This window comes from Balaenoptera borealis (genome assembly GCF_965194805.1).
Source record: "Balaenoptera borealis genome assembly, chromosome: 13".
In the NCBI taxonomy this organism is placed as follows: domain Eukaryota; kingdom Metazoa; phylum Chordata; class Mammalia; order Artiodactyla; family Balaenopteridae; genus Balaenoptera; species Balaenoptera borealis.
Genome location: NC_138870.1, coordinates 70040325 through 70053428, shown reverse-complemented (window position 1 = coordinate 70053428; position 13104 = coordinate 70040325). Strand labels below are relative to the sequence as shown.

The window sequence follows — 13104 nt, the reverse complement described above, 5'->3', positions numbered from 1 at the left end:
CCCCAGGGTTAAAGTCTAGGAAGTTAAAGAAAGGTAAATGTACAAACAGGAAGTTAAACTGAGCTCATCTAGTCTGCTTTCCCTTAAAAATCTAGATATTTTGGTGTTTTTTTACAAAAATTTTTTACATCTGTGCTTTTAGATTTAGCCAGTACAAAAGATTAGACATAACCAGAACACAAATGCACATTAAAAATGAAGCTGACAAATTAGTTTAATGTTGTCAATATTACATAGCAGTCGTTAAACACAAGCAGTAGACATCTTATATGCCTGGTCCCCTCCTACAGGGAACTGGTCCTCCTCCTTTCCATTCCAACCCCAGAGGCACTGTCAATGGAGGGCTCTTATAGCCCCGGACACACGGCCCGAAGTTTCATTTAAGAAACGATCCATGATCCCAGAAAGGTCAGTCAGAGATCTTTTTCCAGGATTAATAGAGACACCAAGACAACTCCTTCAGAGACTGAGAAGAGTCTATATGCATAAAAGTGCAGGAGTCATTTCATTAACTTAGAGTCCCACAGAGAAAGGAGTGAACCCAAAAGAAACCAAAGACACAAAATGGAGACAAACACCCGAAACATAATAAAACACCTGGATCTAACTGTGCCTTCATCTAGTCAACCCCAGGAATTTTCAGTTATGGGGGCTAATAAATTCTCTTTTGTGTTTAAGCAAGTTTAGACTAAGTTTCTATTACTTATAAATAAAAGAGTGTCATAAATACAAGAGACAGAAAAAGGATTTCAGTTTAATTTGCATTTATCCACTCACATCTAACTGCACCCCCTGGGCCTTTCCATTCAAATAACAGAACAGATTTTTCCCCAGGGATTTTTCTAACCCAACATACACAGACATTCTAAATTATCCCATTATCCCAACCTAATTGTCACTACCATTGGAGGAGGGGGTGGAAAAAGAAAAGAAAAACATTATCTTATTTGATAACTCCCCAGGTTTAGTACATGTTCTACATATACTTTGACACCAGCAATTCTTTAACAAAGGATAAAATCTATTATTAAAAATCAAGATATCAATCACGTAGAGTATCATACATAGCAGCCTTATTTTACGAGCCCAACCAAGTACTAATGATGTGAACTTTAAAAAAAAAAAAAAAGCTAAAAGCATTTAAACCAATTTTTATGTTATATGGCATAGTACTTCAAAAAAAAAACCTCAGCCATATTATATCAATACACATGAATATCAATGATGTGGCCCAAAAGAGAGATCACAAATACCATCCATTTACTAATCTCAGAGGCATGATTCATGAAAAGACTATTTCAGAGTATCAGCTACCATCATCTCCATTTCCAGCAGTTAAATCAATAGCCCCTCTCGCCACATGTTTCAAAGATGAACCAAACCAGAGAAAGCAACGCATACTCACAAATTATAAAGCATGTCAGCCATGTTGCTTCGGTAATACAAAGCGTTTCTATAGGCGCTTTCAGCTTCAGAAATTTTGCTCTGACTCTTGAGAACATTTCCAAGGTTACCCCATGCTGCCAAAAGAGAAAGAAGTATTCAGGCTGAGTGTCATTCCAATTATATATGACATAATATCAGGCCGTCAGGAAGTACCACAATGAGAGAAAAAACTCTCATAAAACATTTTTAAGAAAGCAAATTTATTTCCTTTATACTCCAACATTTCATCAAACTAGGGGATTTAATACAATGAAAGCCTAAAACAAAAATATGTCTCAAAGATGATATACACATACAGTTCATCATAAGGCCAAGAACTATGTTATCTTAAGATCACCTACAAAGACTTGAAGCTCTTTCAAATCTTGGTAGGGGTCTTCGTGGACTGAAATTATTGTATACTTACTAAACCAGAAACTGTAAGAAATCATCTTAAAATAAAGACTTCATTCAAATACAAAAACACTGATAAATGACATAGAAGAACTGGAAATAAAAAAGAAGATAAGTAGATCCAAGCTATAAAAAGGCTTAATAGTCATCAGAATGTATCAGTAAACACTCTGCTTCTTAAAACAGTTAAGTATATATGGTTTATTCACATATAATGTTCTTTTATACCCTTCCTGTTAATAAATTCATCCATGGGAAAATCAGTAACAGTGTTTTCACAAATAGTCACACTTAAAAATCTACATTTTCTGTATACCATTTATGTTTCACTCCAAATAATCATGATTTCTCAATATTATAAGACACCCCATTAATAGCTGCCCACACAGCATGGCTCTCAAACAGACCTATCCCTAAAACTTGGATGCTTCTCTTGTCTTCTTTCTTTCCCATAAGGAGATGGGGTGTCAGGTCCTGAAATCAGAGTCCCTCCCAACTAGAAGATGAGGATGAGAAGGCTCATGGGTACCAACATCTATTTATTTGGGTAATTAATAGCTGTATATGAAGAATGAAAGGGGTTTTGAGATATCACTTTTTAATGCATAAAAATGTGTAGCCTCTTTCAATCCCAAATTTGCTTATGTGCCCTGTAATTTAACACTCTGTGCCTTTGTTTACTCATCTGTAATATGGGGGAGAATAATATCTCCTGGATTTGTTGACAAGGATTAAATGAGTTTGTATACGTAGGGTGTTTAAGACAGTGCCCGCCATGTGGCAAATACTCAATAAATATTTTCACACCAAGTTTCACCTTTCACTGCAAACCAACATTCACACGCTACGAATTAGGCCTTGACACTATGAGTCCATAGAAAATTGAATCCTTATCTTTTTGAAAGATAAAAGTTAAAAAAATACAAAGTATGAAAAACATATAGTAAAATAAATTATGATTATCTTCAAATTTAATAGGCAAAACACCATATGTATTTTATATCCAACCCCCCATCCCACCACCAATATAACAAAGTATGGCTCAATGGAAACTTCTAATAGCCAGGCTGTTTTTCAACCCACCTCACCTCTCCCAAAGTTTTGCTTTGATTGTGGCATTAGTAAATGAAAATATATTTACACTGGAATCACTCCAGAGAAATGCATCCAACTAGTAATTTAAGCACCAGGAAAACATCATTATAATGTTATCCCATCTTACCCATAGTCTTTGAACACAGATGATGAAAAAAAATTATAGCAGGAAATTACTTTGAATATTAAGGCATATTTCCAGAGAAACTGATTGACATTTTTTCAAGTACTTATAGTCCAATTAATAGTTAATAGTCAACAAATACATAATTATGTCTAGAATATACATTTACTCATTTGGTTAGTGGTTCATTTGTTAATTCATAAATGTATTGGTTTATTAAGCACCTATTTTGTGCCAGAAACATTACTGGGGGCTGGCACAACTGTACATACATACAAGTTCTCACCCACTCGCTGCTTATGTTTGAAGTGGGGAGTGGAGTGGGGATGGGAGGACCACACAATAGAAGAAATGAATTAACTTCAGGTGATAAGTGCTACAAACAATATAAAACAAAGTAAGATGGAGGGAATGAGGCTAATTTAAACAGGGATATCTTAGAAATAGGGAAATGGGTGTGATCTCTAAAAACTGAGGATAAGGAAGCAGTCTTCCAAAGACCAGCGATTCCAGGTAGGGGGAAAAGTAAGAGCAAAGAATCTAAGATGCCTTCCGCAGGGAAAGGCAGTAGAGGAGATGGTTATTTCAAAGTAAGACTACAACTTATAAATTAAAAATCATCAGCAAAGTTATCTGTGGCAAAGCCACAGCGTGCTACTAAGTTTCTTTTGTCCAAACAGAAATCACTCACATATTTATGATTAAGTCATTGCCCTAGGTGACTACAAAAAGAAGAAAATTCCCAAATTAAGTATGTAGTTTTTAAACAATTTTAATTGCTTATGGATAAAAGAGGGAGTAGGGGAGAGAGGAAACAAAGGGTAGACTTTGATGTCCTGAACTCATCTGACACTCACCAACAGGCCATTCTGTTCTCCTGTTGTACATACACAACAGGAAACCAGCTGGAGACAAGGTTACTTTGAGACCATGGTAAATGATACCAAGCAAGATCACTTCATAATTTTACTAAACACAAAAAAGAAAAAGGCCACTGTACAACCCACAAAATACCAAACAAGCCCCTCTCTTGCTAAACGAATGACTTCTTTAACCAGGCATAGATAGAACTGTCCCAGCATCCGATCTAGAGGACTCCCCTGTTTCCTTAGACCCTTTCCCAAATCACCCAACCAAAATCCAAATCCAATGACAGGACATATAATGAGATTCCCCAGGACCCCAATGGTGCAGTGTTCCTTCAGTGCAAGGAGTAATTAAGCCAACTTCCTTACTACCCGTGTGTTCCTGCTGGTCTCTGCCTGAAAGGTACCAACATAGAGGATTTCATCACATTCAAATATGAAAACAATTCTTCTTCAAAATCCCTTCTTCCTTAGATAATTACTCTTTAGTACTGTGTTTACCAAAAGAGAGCTTAGGTTTTTAAGTAAGAGCTGACAAGACTAAGCCTAAAATTTTTGCCTGCTTTTTTTTTTATTGTTACTATTCCATACTTTCAAATTTAAATACTATTGATTTTTGCTTCAATGCTACCAGAAACCAATGCTAACCTAAAGATTACTTCTAAAAATATAAAGCTACCCTATAGAATATAACCTAAAATTAAAAATCCTATTAGTAGTCAACTAAATAGTAATCTTTTCACAAAAGTTGTTCATGTTTCAGTGATAAAACAAAAAGTAGGAAAAAAAACCATTGTTGACCTATAAACCAGTTAAAATCTAGCTTTTACAGATACATTAATAGTTTAAAGGAAAATACATTAAAATAAACTATAAAAAGTACATCTTAAAAGGGCTAATGTGATGATTTCAAATCTATATAATTAACCTATAGAATTAATCAGTGTAGCTTTAGGGTTTTCTTTTCTATTACTTGACAAATTTGATCATATCAACCAAGTCAACTGTTTTATATCAGATCAATTTTTACACCTAGCTGGTCTGATGACTTGAAAGTATCCAAACCAAAACTCAAAAAATATGGAGAAATATTCCAAGGCTCACGGATGGGACAATTTAACATTAAAAAGATGTCAATTCTCCCAAAATTAATCTATAAATTCTATATAATTCCAATCAATATTTTAGCATAATTTATTAACAAACTCAAAAAAATGTATTCTAATAACCATAATAGAAGAGAAAAATGAAACTGGGTCTTTATAGCATATTCACCATATACAAAGGTAAACTCCAGATGGTTTTAAAAGATAAATGTGAAAAAGTAAAGCTAACAGAAGAATATATAGATTATCTCTGTGGAAGGGAATGTGGCTTCTTAAAAAGACCTCCAAATAGAGCTCAAAAAGTTAAAAAAATGATGAATTTGAGTATCTCAAAATGAAGGACTTCTACTTATCGAAGGACACTATGGACATGCATTAATACACCAGGAGAAGATATTTCAAACATCTAAACAAATAAGGAACTGCACTTAGAAATAAAAAGAACTCCAAACAAAGCAATAAGAAAATAAGAAATCCAACAGCGGGGGGAAAAAAATGGGCGAAGGATATGAACAGGAACCTACAAAAAGGGAAACCAAAATAAATTCTAGAATACATTAAATAATTTGAATTAATACTCAAATTCCTTAGTAACCCAGAGAAATGCAAATTATAACAATGAGACTTGAGATTGGCAAAAATTAGAAAACTGGATGGGGATGTGGGAATGGACCCTGGGCACTGTGGGAGGCCTTGTAGCCTGGGGAAACCACGGCGTTCTGCCATCTGACAGTACTCTGTCAAATCAGCAAATGTTACTGACTACGTCATGAATAATCCCTGACGAGCAATCCCACTCCCAGAGAAATTCTAAGAGAACGTTAAGAGGATGTTTAATGCAAGCCTCTTAGTGTTGGCTGATAGTAGGAAATAATCAACCTGCCCATCATGGGAGTATCATGTGAGACATAAACTTCATGGATTACTATACAGCAGTGAGGACCAGCAAATTCCATGTAAATACCGTAACATGAATGGACCTTGAAAAGCCTACAAAGATTCAAAATATCTAATGCATTCTTTTAAAAATATTAAAAATTCATTCCCACCCAAAATATCACTACATATTTTACAAGGGTACATTATAAATCTAAGGATGCAAATCAAGTACATTAGAGCAGTTACCTATGATGCAAAGGGAAATTCAAGTTAGAAATAGAGATAAAAGGAAATAAATACATAAATAAAAGAGAGGAAATTTGTAGGGATCACCCTGAAAACTGGCTGCAAACTGAGGAATATAATTAACTTCTGCAGCTGGGTAGCAGGGGATGAAAAGGAGAATGGAGGGGAGGGGAGGATAGGAAAGAAGAGACAAAAGGAAAATGAAGGTCACACTTCACATTGTTTTAAAATAGAGATGGGGTTATTCTATATCCTACTTCAGGAATAAAGGGTTTTAACATTCACTAAACTTTTTCTTGTACTAAGACAATTCGAAACAGATGTTTGAGATTATCTTCAAATTTTCACTTGGTAATTATACTTTGGACCAACATAACTTAAAGATCTTGTATTTTCATTAATATTTAATGTCATTTATACTTTTTACATTTTTAATCTCATATATTTTATTGATGCATTTATTTCACTGCAGTGACCTTTAAAGCTACAGTTTGATTGGAATAAAATCCCTGAAATTCTTCCAAGAAATTGTGAGTGAAGCCTAATAAAAACCTACCTAGTTTTTTAAAGTCTGTGTTTTAATAGACAGTGTGCCCAGATGAATCCAATTCACACATTAAAGCACTGGAGATAATAAAGCAATTATTTGAAGTTTTAAAAAAATGTAATCAGTTTATCCTAAAATCTCAATGTAATTTTTGAAAGTTTTTCTCAACAAACAGCATTTCAAAATATTCAGAGTACTCATTTTATTCCTATTTTTGACACAGTTTATACTATAAGAAGCTGCTCTTGTTGGGGGACTACTGTCCCATTTCATGGGCTTAACGTGCACCACTACAAGCCTAGGTAGAGAAAAAGAGAAGGAAAAGGTGAAGGGAGAAGGGGAGGTGGAGAAGGAATAAAAATATATGTATATTGGGATAATAAAAATAACAGTGCTTTCATTTATTTAAAGTTTACTATATGCTTGACAGTGTCCAGAATTTATTTAACACAAAAATAACCTCTGAGGTCCATTACTATACCCATTTCATTGATGTACAAACTGAAGTTAACTTTTTAAATTGCAAAGTTAATGACAATAGAGAACCAGATCTGTTTCCAGGCATCGAAATCTCACCCTCTCAATACTGAGTCGGAATACAAAGTAGATCACATATTAGAGTACTCACTATTTACACATATTTAATTGAGGGACTAGAGTATAATACAGAACCAAGATAAATTATCCAAATGAGTCATCCCCTCAGAACTGGTAGGGACAAAATACTCCAGAAACAACAAACTAAAGCTATCTAGTACCCATAATTCATAATGTATTTTCTATACCACAGAAAAATTAATGCCAAACAATATATTGTTTTACATTTCTTTGGGAATGGAATTTTAAATGTCACATTTTCTAGTTAATGCAATGGAAAGAGAACAGAGTCTACCTATGTAAATAAATGGTTGTTGCTCAAAGATACTGGGGATTTAGGTACATTTATCAAGGACTCCTAAGTGCCCTGAAGATGCCTTACATGTGACAGAGATTTAAAAAGCATCGTTTAACAAGTACATGACTTAGTTCTTAGGACTAAGCATATATAATGATTATATTAAGGAAAAGCAAACAGATGCTTCTAGGTACCACTGGATAAGCTTTAGGAAATCTCATCTGTAAAGTTATTTTATTTTCAAAAAGAAAACGAAATTTTTCTTTTAAACAAAATCAGGAAGCAAAGAAGCAAGAATAACTCATATCTCAAGGGCCCTTCACACTGGTATTTAACTGCATCTAAAAGGTATACACTTACTAAGAAACTTGACCTTAATTAACAAGGAAAGCTTCTCTTGTACTTCGTCCACAATCTGACACAGTTCAACTTATGTTCCTTGAAAGGCAGAAAAACAATTAAATATTCCCGTCTTGCAAAAGTTCTTCTAAAGAGAAAATCAAATGTGAGCCCCTTCTGGAAATGTTAAGTGATCTACAGCAATGAATCTCTCCAAATTTTTTTCAAAGCCCTCATTCAAATACAGCAGTTCTAAGTTCATAAAGTAATTCAAACTTACTGTAAAGTAACTACTGTAATTTCATAGCACTTGATATATTTCACAAAATCAATGCAGGGAGATTTGAGCAATTTTTTCAAGGATATATCTTTTTTTAGTTAATTTAATTTTACTTATTTTATTTTTGGCTGCATTGGGTCTTTGTAGCTGCACGCGGGCTTTTCTCTGGTTGCGGGGGGGGGGGGGCGGGGGGGGCGGGGGGGTGCTACTCTTTGTTGCCATGCGCAGGCTTCTCACTGCGGTGGCCTCTCTTGTTGCAGAGCACGGGCTCTAGAGCGCAGGCTCAGTAGTTGTGGCGCACGGGCTTAGTTGCTCCGCGGCATGTGGGATCTCCCCGGACCAGGGCTCAAACCTGTGTCCCCTGCATTGGCAGGCGGATTCTCAACCAATGCGTCACCAGGGAAGCCATTCAAGGATATTTTTACTTTACACTAAAAGTTTGGAGATATTTATATTCATTGATTATTAAAAAAAGTTTAATTTTCTTTATGATTACGGCATGCATTACTCTTTGAAAAATTAGCTAATAAGATGAATTGAGGGTTGGAGGCAGACGGAAGAGGGAGGAGATATGGGGATATATGTATATGTAGAGCTGATTCACTTTATTATAAAGCAGAAACTAACACACCATTGTAAAGCAATTATACTCCAATAAAGATGTTAAAAAAAAAGATGAATGAATCTCTTAATATTCAAATTTTAGCTACTTAACATTCAGGAATGCAATCATGCCTCAGGGTTATCATACCAGCATTTCCATTTCATTGGTGCAGCGAACACAGCCACCAAAATCAGCAAGGACTCGATTTTTGACTTCTGCCTTCAGCTGTAATTTATTTTTACTTTAGAACTTTAATATATGTCTTTAGTCCCTGTATCAACACCAAGTTCTATGTAAAGATCTGGCAAAATTGAAACATTTAATACTGTTTTAAATAAGGTGATAAATCCTAAATTTTGCTTCCTCCAATTCTAAGTTACTTGTTTGAAATCAGAATGCTACCCCCCAAAAAGGGTTAAACATTGAAATTTGCCAGTTATCTAAGCCAGGCCAGCAGCAAAAGAAAATAAATACAGGAGTGCCTAATGTACCCGTACTGGATGAGGAAACTGTGCCTCAGAGAAAGTGACACTTAAAAGCTAACAGAGCTAAAAGTTATGTCTGCTTGGTTCCAAAGCCCTTGTTTTAATCACTGTGGAACACTTGGACTTCAGATGTGTTCCAAAAATGGTGTTACTAAAGATATAAGTTAAATAAATGTCATTTTAAAATATAAAGGATAATTATGTTAAAATTTCTAATCTCAATGAAAAGGGAAAAAAGAGAAAGGAAGTAGAAGGAGGGGAAAAAAGAGCCACTCAACTGCATGAAACTTAAGATTAATGTGAATGTGGTTTTTTTTCTTGTTAACCAGAATGATTTCTCATTCTATCCATTAACAAACATTGTAAGGGATTCAACATTTGTAGCCTGGGCTTTTTACTAATTGTATGATAGTGACTGCAGGGAAATAAGAGCCCTTATAAGCCTACAAGAATTTATTTTTCCTAGTAATTATACCTTGGATTATTACAGAAACAAACATAATGTTAAGTGGGTAAAAAAAAAACTGCCTGGCTAAAATGTTAAGTGGAAAAAGTACACATAATTTAAAGATTATGATTCATATGATACCGGAATACACATACTATACACTTTTACACTCTAATTAGAGCAATTTTATAATATGCAATTATTCTCGTTTCCCTACCTTTGGTTACTTCACACAGACCTGAAAATAAGTTTATTCCTAATAAGGGAAAAAAGTATTAAAAATGAAAAGATAAACTTTAGTATTCCACAAAAAAAAAAAATTTAGTATTCCACTGATATGTTAACATTGTCTTGACAGCATTGTTAGTCAATATGTTAGCTATGTGCTTATTGTAATATCCACATATACAGTTCAGTGCGGGTTTTTTGGTTTTAACATATCTAGGGTTATTCCTTAGTGTTTCACCATCTGCAATCTCTACTGTATTCTGACTAACTATGAGCCACCCCCAGCTCCACAGTTCAGTGTCTGCTATCAGTACCACGCATGGTCTGTGAAGCTGGGTCTCACCTATGGAAGCCTTCACTCTTTAATTTCCCATCTGTGCTCAAAATTTTTCCCATTGCCTCTCCATCAAAACAAAACAAATCTCTTTATGTTCCTTTCTGATAGCAATGTGCTCTCTGTGAAGTTTCTGATTAACTAACCCACAGCATTATACATGAAGACAGTAAATACAATTGCATTTGCAAATATAATGACTGGACAAAGAGGAAGAATTTAGAAGCATCTGAGCTTTGAGGCTCTCCTCAAATCTTACCAACAGACCCTTTTTTTTTGCCTATTACACTGTCAATCTAAAACACTTGGTGAATATATAACTGGTATATAGTGACCCTATTTATACAAAAGACATACCAATTCAGCAAAGACTCATCAGAAATTCCTCACATCTGGCTGATCTCTTAGCCTATGAGGCTGTTCAACCAGTACCATAGGTTGACTGTAAATTCTACAGAGTAGTTGAGTTGCTTCTGATTTCATATAAGGAACATAATAGACCCAAAGACTCTCTTAGAGTTTGTCTCCGACATATTTGGTATCATTTGAGTCTGGCTCAGCTCTAAAAGATGAACAACCTTTAGAAAAGGCAAGAGTTCAGGAATTCTAAACAACTCCAGGGGGAAAACAGAGAAGTGATTTTTTTTTTTTTTTTTTTTAGTTCTCTCTTTTGTTCCTTTACCATCCAATCTCATAACCTACTTTATCTCACAGCGAATCCTGTCATCATTTGGATGGGTCCCTGCCATTGGATGGGTCCCTGCCATCAAATGGCCCCAGGTTAGTTTCCTATTATGTGTCACTAAAAGGAAATTTGATGTGGAAACATAAACCAAAATATCCCAAACCTAAGGTTTTAGTTCTAGTTCTGTTAACAATTAGATCTGGGTACACTGAAGTAAATTACTGGACTCTCCTATTTCTTACTAGCAGTAGTAAGTAAACATGTAATATGGGCCAAACCCTGGGCTAGGGTGCTACACACACTCTGTCCCACACAGTGGTATTGCTATACCCACTATACAGATCAGCCACTTGACACTCTAAGGACGATGATAACAGCTATTCATGGTCTGGGTTAGGATTAGGACCCCGATCTACCTTACTGCAAAATCTGCCCTACTTACCATGCCTTTTCTCCCTAAGCATTCTACCTCTCTTTTAGTTTCTCATCTGTAAAACAGGTGTAACAATGCTTGCCCAAGTTAAACTCCAGCATCACTGAGATAATTAAATAAGAAAATAGAACTCTGCAAAGTACATTACTATGGAAAAGGAATAATATGTCATTAATAGATCATCATCCATAAAAAGCATAACCAGTTAGATACACACTTTAACAGTATATCTCCTGTATTCAGAATCTATAGTCATGCTATTGAGGATTTCATTGCCAAGCAAATCCAGGCCAAGAAAAACAAATCTCAAAGCAACATTAAATACTCTCAAAGCCAGTTTTAAGAAGAGAAAAATAATAAAAATCAAAAATTACATTTTCTTTTAAAAAAATCAGTTCCTAAGATAAACATGCAGTATATCTCAAATATCCATCAGGATACCATGTTATACGCTATATTACATTAATATATTCAATATATTAATTCTTTTTAATTTATTTTTTGGCTGTGTTGGGTCTTCATCGCTGCTCGCGGGCTTTCTCTAGTTATGGCGAGCGGGGGCTACTCCTTGTTGCGGTGCACGGGCTTCTCATTGCGGTGGCTTCTCTTGTTGCAGAGCACAGGCTCTAGGCGCACGGGCTTCAGTAGTTGCAGCACGCAGGCTCAGTAGTTGTGGCACACGGGCTTAGTTGCTCCTCGGCATGTGGGATCTTCCCAGACCAGGGATCGAACCCGTGTCCCCTGCATTGGCAGGCAGATTCTTTTTTTTTTATACCATCAAAGCAAAAGCAAGTTTATTTGGGAGCAGAAAAGAACTGCAATTCAAGACACGCAACTATAGCAAACCACATGCAAGTCCAGCAAAGAAAGGAGAGGAAACTTTTTGTTGCGGAGAAGGGAAAGTTGGGAGGGGCTGTTATAAACAAAAAGTCCACTATAGCAGGGGTCCCCAACCCCCAGGCCACGGACTGGTACTGGTCCGTGTGGCAGGCAAATTCTTAACCACTGCGCCACCAGGGAAGTCCAATATATTAATTTTTGACAGTCACTCTTAACTCAGCACCTAGTGCTGAACATGGGAAAAGTAGAGTTAATAACTAGAGAAAACAGCATTTTAAAAAGTGAAAAATGTGAATCAGTAAAAACAAATATCAAGAATAAAATATTTATGTGAGTAGAAAAATATTTACTTATGAATGCTAATGAGAAGAAAAATTAGCTATTAAATAAATACATTTCTAAAAATATCTATTACCTTCCTATATGCACAAATCTTGGGCAACTATTATTTTAATGTACTTTCTTCTGCACTTTCAGCTAACTACAAACAACAGAAAAAAAGAGGGAGGTTAATTTTCTTTGCCTTTTTTGCTGCTACAGGACAAATAGATAAGGGCTCTTCAAAGGCTGTGCAGCCAGTACTTGTATGAGGCATTTTTGCAGCACTTAAGAAACAATATTGAAACGAAGGATGATGTTATTCATTTAACAGCCTTAAACGTACAACTCAGAAAGTCTACTTCCAAACAGCGAAAGGAAGCTAGTACACAGAGGGGTAAAATAAATAGGAAGAACCAGAAGGGTGAATGCACTAAAATGACATTCTCACATCAGTTGAGCACTATGAGAAAGAGGAGGGCTGGCCCATTTTCCTGAAGCTCTAATCTTAAC

At 35.4% G+C, this 13104-nt stretch overlaps 1 protein-coding gene and 1 long non-coding RNA gene across 8 annotated transcripts in view; one reads left to right on the top strand and one right to left on the bottom strand.

The window, feature by feature from the left end:
• The window catches only part of TMTC2 (transmembrane O-mannosyltransferase targeting cadherins 2), an 889086-nt gene that overhangs the window by 662500 nt on the left and 213482 nt on the right, over positions 1 to 13104 (bottom strand). For all 7 annotated transcript variants that reach the window (XR_014233387.1, XM_082350739.1, XM_082350740.1 and 4 more), the window contains exon 4: positions 1406 to 1520. Coding sequence is in view for 6 of the 7 variants with exons in the window: in XM_082350739.1 (XP_082206865.1) it covers positions 1406 to 1520 (115 nt within the window). In the remaining variant the exon portion in view is untranslated. The remainder of the gene's footprint in view (positions 1 to 1405; positions 1521 to 13104) is intronic.
• The window catches only part of LOC309609382, a 266481-nt gene that overhangs the window by 59697 nt on the left and 193680 nt on the right, over positions 1 to 13104 (top strand). The gene's annotated exons all lie outside the window — the stretch shown is intronic.